Below are 9,203 nucleotides of genomic sequence, written 5' to 3'. Positions count from 1 at the left end.
CCCCCCCTCTTTGCTCTGGAAGACGGCAAAACTATGATATGGATTTGTTGCTGCCATAGCCGATAATAGTCGAGCAATAGGGATTGTTCTGAAGCGGAAGCCTTATATTCAAGGATTATTGCTCTGCTGACACCACTACGGGCGCTGATGCAGCGAAGAATCCTCGACACCAGTTGAGCCGCAGGCCAACATGGGCAAGCTACTCACGCACTTGCGTACCGACCTGAGCTACTGGTCACCTCAAGGCATATGCACCTCCCGCCGCCATGATATGTTTCTAGGGCCGACCGCCTAGGAACTAATATACAACTCGGCACCCTGCTACCATGCTCCGCTTCCTCCTCATTTCTCCCTTGCGCCAGGGTGCTTCTAACAGACCTCACGCAGCTGATTTTGCTCAGCCCTCGATCTTGCCCATATTAGCAAGATTCTGAATCAAACCTATACCCTGAAAGGATGCCAAACGTGGCTGTAGACTACATTGTTGTTGGCGGTGGTCTGACTTGATGTCTCGTGGCCTCACGCCTCAGTCAGAGTGACCAGAAACCCGAAGTCGTCCTCCTGGAAGCCGGGTCTGACCCTTCCGGGAACCTTGCTGCTACCACCTTCCTTGGCGGTCTATCGCTTTAGGGCGGCGAGTTCAACTATGCCTACCAGAGCGAGCCTATCACCAATACCGCCAATCGTGTTCATACCCTGAACGCCGGCAAAGCTCTCGGGGGAGGCAGTATACTCAACTATGGCGGCTGGCTGCGTGCAGATGCCGCCGACTATGATGAATGGGCTGAGATAGTGGGCGACAAACGCTGTAGCTACGCCGGCATCAAGCCGTGGCTTCAGAAACCGCAACAACTCGACGGTTCTGAGGCGCATGCAGAAGGACACGGTTTCGATGGGCCCATGCATATTACCTCGGTCTCTGCTTCCGAGTCAGGAGAGCGCAAGTATCTCCTTCACCAACACTCCCGTACGCAGAGTCACCTTCTCCGACAAGACTGCAACGGGGATAGACCTAGCTGACGGGCGACACATCACTACAAAGAAAGAGGTGATTGTCTGCGCTGGCACTTACCACACTCCCCAAGTCCTCATGCTCTCGAGCATCGGCGAAATCTCGACGAGGTGCTCACTGTCTATGTGCCGCCCGGGATACCAGGCATTCCCGTCGATGGGACGCACATCGCCACGTCCACGATGCTGCTCCTGCCCACCTCCCGCGGCAGGGTGTCGATTCGCTCCAGCAGCCCGGCCAACCTCCCGCGCATCCAGCCGGACTACTTCGCCACGCAGCTGGACCGCGATGCTCTGATCCACGCGGCGCGCCAGACCTTGAAGCTCATGCTGGGCACCGGACCCATGAAGGGTATTGTCGAGGGCGAGACTCCTCCTTCCGGGGAGGGCCTGGAAGGCTCGACGCCGCTCACGGCGGATGCTGCCGACGAGCAGATTGAGGAGAGGATCCGCAGGACTGGAACGCAGCACCACCACTCGGGGGGCACGGCAGCCATGGGCAAGGTGGTGGACACGGAGGGTAGAGTGTTGGGCGTGAAGGGGCTGCGGGTGGCCGATGCCAGCATCATCCCCTTACCCCTGGGCGGCCACCCCCAGGCTACGCCTTACGGCATGGCTGAACAGCTGGTCAGCTTCATCATCAGAGGCGCTTGGCGAGGGTGGTGCTTGTGGAATCAAGATACTGCTTTGTAATATAAATAATGCAATATCTCTCAAACCACACCAACCGCACTAGCAGTTGCCTTCGTGTTTGCCCGGGAATCAGCCAAAATGCCTCTCTCTGTTTGTGCAATGCAGTCATTCTATAAATCCAGATTATCGGTGGGCAAGGTATCTACGTACTTAAGTAGCCATGTTAGGACTCGGTGGACCATTCGTTAATCGCTTGCACCCCAAGCGAGCAAGGGCGCGTGTTGGGTTCTAGAACATGCAGCAGCAATGAGTACAGCTTGGGTTACTTTTCCAGGGGAGCCTGGTAGTTTCCAAGTTTTCTCGTCTAGTACGAGTATAGTCCTTGCTCGGCAGATATATAATTAAAATATATATATATATAGAAGTAGACATGACGCCATTGGCCATCACTGCTTTTTCGGCCTTCACATGTTTTCCCCCCAGTTGTCTCAACGGGCGCCGTCGCAGCGAGCTAACCCGAGCGCACTAGCGCAGCAGGAGGAGAGGTGCCTGACTGTGTACCCCGGCATGTCTAGTGCTCGTTTCGGCAAAGTTCGGCTAGTATTCCCGTTCTACGTGGAGTCAGTCCCCAGGGCGGAGGAGGGCAACTCGTTCTGTGTGACTTTCCATTCCTATTTCTTTAATACTATGTAAAAAGCTCGAAAAGAGGAGTCTTGGATATATATATTTTTTGGGTTGTTTTTTCCTGCAGTTCGGCCTGCGATGGCCTCCCTGAAAGACAACGTGGAAAGTTTGCAGGTCAAGACAACGTCAACAAGTATAACCCAGGTCCCTAACGCCGTCCGGTACACAATGCATCCCGAAATCTCCCGCTCGCAGAGCGCGGCCTGCCACCACTCGTCGGTCCCTCGATGCCCCTCGTGGCGCCGCGTCGCATGATGTCGTCGTCCTCCTCCCGGGGAGTCTGCGCGAAGGGCTGAAGCTGGCGCATCCAGCGGCCCGTGGTCACACGACTCTTACCGGGTGCGCTTGAACCAGGGACTGGAGCCGGCAATGGCGACGGACTGGTCCATCACCCACTCGCCGACTCCCAGGTACTTCTCTATCCACTTGTTGGCATCGGGGCTTTCACCGGTGATCTGCTTGGATTGAAAGCTGGAAATCGTGTCAGCCGTCAGGTCCTCGTCGTTCTGATTCCGTACTCCGAGTCCTCTGCCACCCGACGAAAGCATATTCAGCTCGCGACGGAGAGGGGCGCACTCACGTCAAGCCGGTCGATCGTCTCATGCCAGCCAAGACGGTGGAAACTGGAACGTGGACGTTAGTCGATGCCGCATCGTGGGAGCACGAGAGAAGGACTCGGAAGGGAGGACGGGCGTACTGAGGATGGCGTCGACGCCATAGTGGACTATACGACCGAGCTTCCCCCAGAGACCAAAAGTCAGCAAGTTGAGGAACTGGGAGCCACTGTTCAGAATACGGCGTCCTGAGCGCTGGGCGGCGGCGTGGGACTCACAACCATGTCTGCGCTGCGGAGCTGGTGGATAGCGACTTGTCGGACCAAAAAAAGACACGGGCTCGGGTTTCACTCGATGTTTGAAAGCTCGCGGGTACCGAAGGCTGGGCGACGGCGGTGTCGGGGGTGTGGGTGGGTGTGTGTTGTGGTGTTGTTGATGGAGAGGCGATGCGATACGATCGCTTTGCTTCAGGGCTGCGTTGCGTTGTTGTGTCATGCGACCGATAACTGGGGACCTGGGGACCTGGGAGCCTGGGAGCCTGGGAGCCTTGGGGGGGAGCTTCAGTGTTGCCGGGGCGGTGTCAGTGTTGTGGCCCAGCGCCTGCCAGCAGTCACAGCGCCCAGTCAGCACTACGGCCCCGGCTCTGCCCGGAGCAGCGACGGTGGGGCTGTCCCGCTGTTTGCAGCTGGAAGCTCCAAGCTGCCAAGGCTGGAACTCTGACGACGGGGTGGGTCTTGGGCGCTGGGCTCTGGCGGCCTTGGGTGCCTGAGATCTCCGGCTGCCAAGCTTGGAAGCATCCCACACCACCTCGACAAGGTGGTGGGAACAGCATCATCCATCCCACTATCCCCTTATCTTATCAGCCATCCATCCCGCCAGCCCAGCCAGCCAGCCAGGGCCCCCAAGGGCCCCATCAGAGCCCAGCGCGGATCACCGCCGACTAACTCGCCGACAGCGGTCCTAGCTCCCTCCTGCTTCTCCGCCCCATCCCTGCCAGTCCAGATTTACCTAACCTAGCAGAATAAGAAAAATAGGAAAAAGCCAGAAGGAGAAGACGGACCTCGCCGGATTGTAACATTACCGCAGATGGCGGGGCAGCACTGAAAATGGGCTTCTTTGCTGCCTCTAGTCCGACCAGGTGGGGGGAATCGACTAGGTACCCAGAGGCGAAAGCGGCTTTTTTCTTTGGTCTCCTTGGTGGTGGCAGCAGAAGGGAAGCTCCCCACGGCTGGCTGGCTGGCGGACTGGACTGCTGCAACCCCCGGCCGCTCGGCGGATTGAAACACGGAAACGTTGAGACGCTTGCCTCGACCCGTGGGCGACGATTGGGGATGGGATTGGGGGAACAGCCAGAAACCAGAATTGGCTTGGCGGCTCTGTGCGAGTCTCGTCTCGGTCGCAGAGCCTGCGCTGCCCGTCGAGCAGTGGGCTGGGCCAAGACATTTGTTATTTGCCCAGCAGACTGAGAGAGGCAGAGAGGCAGAGAGGCAGAGAGGATGCCCCCCGTTCCACTGGCAGCCATCCAATCGAGGCCCGGTCGCGCTCCAGCTGCGCTAGGTGAGGGGCAGCCACCTGGGACAGCAGAAAAAGCAGGGTCCCCGACCGCCAGCCGTGCAGCCAATTTTTTGGTTTCTCCGTACATCCAATCCCATTCCCATTGTCTTGTCCTGCGAGAATAAAACCGACTGCGGCACTTTCTGGACTGTACATACAATACAAGCCAGACACCGGACGACAGGAACAGCATCAAAAAGCCCGTCGCCTCACCCTCCCCCGTTCGAGAAGCTTCACAGACACTCGAGCAGTCCCAGCATCCCAGGAACCACCCCCCTCCTCTCCGTTGGACCCAGCATCGTTGCGAGGTATGTAATGGAAATGCCCTCTTTTGCTCAGCTTCCCCTGTTCTGTTTGCCCGCATCACCGGGCCTTGGTCTTGGAGGAAGACGAGGGCACACTTGCGATCGCAGTGTCGCGGCGGTCTGGCGACGAGCTCCTCGAGCTGCTGGTTGCGCCTCCCTGCCGCTCCGGCCCTGGTTTGGTCTGGCTTGGGTTGGGGTTGGGGTTGGCTCACCACCACATCATGGTGATGCAAACACAAACCTGGGAGCTAAAGGGCTGGGCTGGGTTACCATCGTCGACTCGGCTCACTCTCTTTGCCCCTTCCTCCTTCCATTGCCTATCAAGACCAAGGCCTCCTGTTCTGCGGTACAACCTTTGCCAATAGGCCCTCCTGGTTTTTTGCTTCTGAGCAGTCACTGCAGTCGTCTCGGTCTCCTCCGACTCTGGACGAACCCTCCTGCTAACAGTCAACCGCTCCAAGACTCTCCACGATGCCTCACCAGCGCAACCAGTCCGTGGCCATCACGGCCCACGACCACCTCGCCTACGATGGCCGCATCGAGTGGCTGGCCTCGCTCGACACCGCATACACCCCCGAGAGAAACCTGCGCCGCACCTCCATCATCTGCACAATCGGCCCCAAGACCAACTCGGTCGAGGCCATCAACAGCCTGAGGACCGCCGGCCTCAACGTCGTCCGCATGAACTTCTCCCACGGCTCCTACGAGTACCACCAGTCCGTCATTGACAACGCCCGTGCCGCCGAGAAGTCCCAGGCCGGCCGCCAGGTCGCCATTGCCCTCGACACCAAGGGCCCCGAGATCAGAACCGGCAACACCAAGGACGATGCCGACCTGCCCATCGCCGCCAATGCCATCCTGAACATCACCACCGACGACAAGTACGCCACCGCTTGTGACACTGAGAACATGTAAGAGGCCCATCTGAACCACCCCCAGCTCCCCGCAAGACCCCAATCCCGCTGACTGGATCCATCTCCCAGGTACGTCGACTACAAGAACATCACCAAGGTCATCGAGAAGGGCCGCATCATCTACGTCGACGACGGTATCCTCGCCTTCGAGGTCCAGGAGATCGTTGACGAGAAGACCCTCAAGGTCAAGGCCCTCAACAACGGCTACATCAGCTCCCGCAAGGGTGTCAACCTGCCCAACACCGACGTCGACCTGCCCGCCCTGTCCGAGAAGGACAAGAAGGATCTGCAGTTCGGCGTCAAGAACAACGTCGACATGGTCTTTGCCTCGTTCATCCGCTCCGGCAAGGACATCCGCGATATCCGTGAAGTCCTCGGCGAGGAGGGCAAGCACATCCAGATCATTGCCAAGATCGAGAACCGTCAGGGTCTCAACAACTTCCGTGACATTCTGGCCGAGACCGACGGTGTCATGGTCGCCCGTGGTGACCTGGGCATCGAGATCCCCGCCGCCGAGGTCTTTGCCGCCCAGAAGAAGATGATTGCCATGTGCAACCTGGCTGGCAAGCCCGTCATCTGCGCCACCCAGATGCTCGAGTCCATGATCAAGAACCCCCGCCCCACCCGTGCCGAGATCTCGGACGTGGGCAACGCCGTCACCGACGGTGCCGACTGTGTCATGTTGTCCGGCGAGACCGCCAAGGGCTCCTACCCCGAGCTCGCCGTCTCCGAGATGAACAAGGCCTGCCTGATGGCTGAGAACACCATCCCCTACGTCGCTCACTACTACGAGCTGACCAAGCTGGTCAAGCCCCCCGTCAGCGTCGTCGAGGCCTGCGCCATGGACGCCGTCAACTCGTCCCTCAAGCTCAACGCCGGTGGCATCATTGTCCTGTCCACCTCGGGTGAGTCGGCTCGCCTGCTCTCCAAGTACCGCCCCGTCTGCCCCATCTTCATGGTCACCCGAAACGCCAGCGCCTCGCGCTACGCTCACCTGTACCGTGGCGTCTACCCCTTCTACTTCCCCGAGGAGAAGCCCGACTTCACCAAGGTCAACTGGCAGGAGGACGTCGACCGCCGTATCAAGTGGGCTGTCGAGAACGCCTTGGCCCTCAACGTCCTGTCCAGGGGCGACCCCGTCGTCGTTGTCCAGGGCTGGAGAGGCGGCATGGGCAACACCAACACCCTCCGTATCGTCAAGGCCGACCCCGAGAGCCTTGGCATTGGCCAGCTGGCATAAGCTGGTGCGATACGGTAGGCATGGTTTGATTACGATAACTTGATGAGAGAAGGAGGAAAAAAAAAAAGGCATAGATTTTGACATGGGCACGACAGACCTGGCAGTGACATAGGGATTTGGGGATAATGGCATGGTTGTCTGTCGATTCATAGACCCCCCGGCTCATGGTAGACAGTCGAATACAATGAAACGTTCACGATTTAACTCACTTAACTCATTTGGTCCTTTAAACATGCCTAGTCTACAATTGCGTCTCACAAGCCATGTTCAAGCCCCAAAACTGAAAAGTGGTTTGACAGGAAAAATTCTTCAATTCATTTCATTTCAATCATTAGGACATGTTTATGGCGAAGTCTTGACGTATACCGACTGCGCGTTGCAGTACGCCTTCAGGCCACCCTCACCCCACTCGTAGCCAACACCGCTGTGCTTGTGGCCACCGAAGGGCGCCTCGGGCTGGGGCTCGGCGTGGGCATTGATCCACACGTTGCCGGCCTTGAGCTTCTTGGCGATGCGGTGCGCCGTCTCCATGTTCTGCGACCAGACGGACGCGCCCAGACCCATGTCGGTGTCGTTGGCGCGCTTGATGACGTCCGCCTCGTCGGTCCACTTGAGCACGGGGAAGACGGGGCCTGGGTTCGTGAGAGTTAGCATGGCACTTGTTCTGATACCTACACAGCCCTGACGCCCCGAAGAGAGAAATGGGGAGAGGGGGTTGATCTGAGGATGAGGAAAAGGGGGGGAAAGCTTACCGAAAGGCTCCTCGACGACGATTCTCGAGTCCTCGGGGGGGTTGTCGATGATGGTCGGGGTGATGAACAGGCCCTTGCTGCCGTCGGCCTGGGTCTTGGTGGAGCCGGTGGCGATCTTGAGCTGCGTCTTCTCAATGTCGTCGAGCAGGTTCTTGACGCGGTCGAACTGCAGCTTGTTGTTGACGGGGCCCATGAAGACGCCCTCGGAGTGGCCGTCGCCGACGCGCACGCTCTTGACGAACTCGACCATGGCCGCCAGCACCGCCGGGTAGATGCTCTCGTGCACGTAGACGCGCTTGACCGCGATGCAGATCTGCCCGCTGTTGAACAGCGCCATGGTCGCCACCTTGGGCCCGACCACGGCCGGGTCCGCGTCCGCGCACACGATGGCCGGGTCGTTGCCGCCCAGCTCCAGCGTCACGCGCTTGAGCGTCTTGGCGCAGCTCTCCATGACCCGCTTGCCCGTCGCCGTCGACCCCGTGAAGCTGACCTTGTCGATGCCCGGGTGCGCCGTCAGCCAGGGCCCGAGGTTGTCGTCGCCGCTGAGCGCCTGGAAGATGCCCGGCGGGAAGAAGGCCTGCGCCAGCTCCGCCATCTTGAGGTCGCAGTACGGCGTGAAGGGCGACGGCTTGAGGATGAAGGCGTTGCCCGTCACCAGCGCCGCCGCGATCTTGCCGCTCGCCAGCTGCACCGGGAAGTTCCACGGCACGATGCCCACCGCCACGCCCAGCGGCGTGTACCGGATCGACACCTTGCGCTCTGGGGACTCCTCCACCGTCTCCTGCGGCTCCGGGTACGAGCTCAGGGTGCGCAGCCACCGGACGGCCTCGGCGATCTCGCCCTGGGCGAACATGAGCTGTGATGGGGCAGCAGAGTTAGCACTGTTTCTCGGTATACGAAAGAGAGAGAGAGAGAGAAGGTCTCATCGGGGCGGGGCCTGGATAAGAAGAAGACTTACGGGCTTGCCCTGCTCAGTGGTCAGGAGCTTGGCGAACTCGCCGGACTGCTTCTCGAGCGCGGCGGCGAAGTCGTGGATGGCCTTCCGGCGGTCCTCCCACGACACCTCGGCCCAGGCCTCCTGGGCCTTCTTGGCCGCGGCGACGGCCTTGTCGATGTCCTCCTGCGTGCTGACGGGCACCTCCCACAGCTCCTCCTCGGTCGACGGGTTGACGGCGCGGCGCGTCTTGGCCGTGCCTACCAGCTTGCCGTCGATGACATTGTAGAACTTGGTGAAGTCCAGGGTAGCCATAGTGAAGGAGGGAGGAGTATATGCGTGTCTGTGTGTTTGAGGTGAGGGTTATGTGAGGTTCTCTCTTATCTTTCGTCGACAAGAGACCCGGTCGTTCTTATAAATATCGGAGTTATGTATGTTATATTAGGAGCGGTCCTTTAAGATAGCTCGACGGATGTGACAGGACCCCGTCGACTTAATAAGAAAGGGCCGATGGTCTAACCAGCGGAGGGGTTCCACGGGGTTTAAGTTTTGGACCCCTACCTTCGGTCCTGGTATACTTCCCTCTTTGGGCGAATGTGATGGCAACCTGCACAGGCGGGGG

At 59.2% G+C, this 9,203-nt stretch overlaps 4 protein-coding genes across 4 annotated transcripts; 2 read left to right on the top strand and 2 right to left on the bottom strand.

The window, feature by feature from the left end:
* Positions 1-456: 456 nt before the first annotated feature.
* On the top strand, positions 457-1,704 carry JN550_011957 (uncharacterized protein; the record flags this gene model as incomplete). The annotated part of the gene is made up of 3 exons (XM_049310381.1): positions 457-471; positions 631-944; positions 1,086-1,704. 3 exons carry the CDS (start codon positions 457-459, stop codon positions 1,702-1,704), a joined length of 948 nt encoding a protein of 315 aa, XP_049166126.1.
* Positions 1,705-2,660: 956 nt separating this feature from the next.
* JN550_011956 (uncharacterized protein) lies at positions 2,661-3,166 on the bottom strand (the record flags this gene model as incomplete). The annotated part of the gene is made up of 4 exons (XM_049310379.1): positions 2,661-2,799; positions 2,909-2,951; positions 3,026-3,101; positions 3,161-3,166. 4 exons carry the CDS (start codon positions 3,164-3,166, stop codon positions 2,661-2,663), a joined length of 264 nt encoding a protein of 87 aa, XP_049166125.1.
* Positions 3,167-5,212: 2,046 nt separating this feature from the next.
* JN550_011955 (uncharacterized protein) lies at positions 5,213-6,895 on the top strand (the record flags this gene model as incomplete). Its single annotated transcript, XM_049310378.1, has 2 exons — positions 5,213-5,652; positions 5,725-6,895. 2 exons carry the CDS (start codon positions 5,213-5,215, stop codon positions 6,893-6,895), a joined length of 1,611 nt encoding a protein of 536 aa, XP_049166124.1.
* Positions 6,896-7,237: 342 nt separating this feature from the next.
* JN550_011954 (uncharacterized protein) lies at positions 7,238-8,896 on the bottom strand (the record flags this gene model as incomplete). Its single annotated transcript, XM_049310377.1, has 3 exons — positions 7,238-7,527; positions 7,648-8,503; positions 8,606-8,896. The coding sequence occupies 3 exons, from the start codon at positions 8,894-8,896 to the stop codon at positions 7,238-7,240; spliced, it is 1,437 nt and encodes a 478-aa protein (XP_049166123.1).
* Between the last annotated feature and the right edge of the window lie 307 nt (positions 8,897-9,203).

The sequence above is a fragment of the Neoarthrinium moseri genome (assembly GCF_022829205.1).
Source record: "Neoarthrinium moseri strain CBS 164.80 chromosome Unknown scaffold76_Wmoseri_CBS_16480, whole genome shotgun sequence".
Taxonomy (NCBI): domain Eukaryota; kingdom Fungi; phylum Ascomycota; class Sordariomycetes; order Amphisphaeriales; family Apiosporaceae; genus Neoarthrinium; species Neoarthrinium moseri.
The sequence above is the reverse complement of the archived record's forward strand: the minus strand, read 5'-3'. Positions and strand labels throughout refer to the sequence as shown.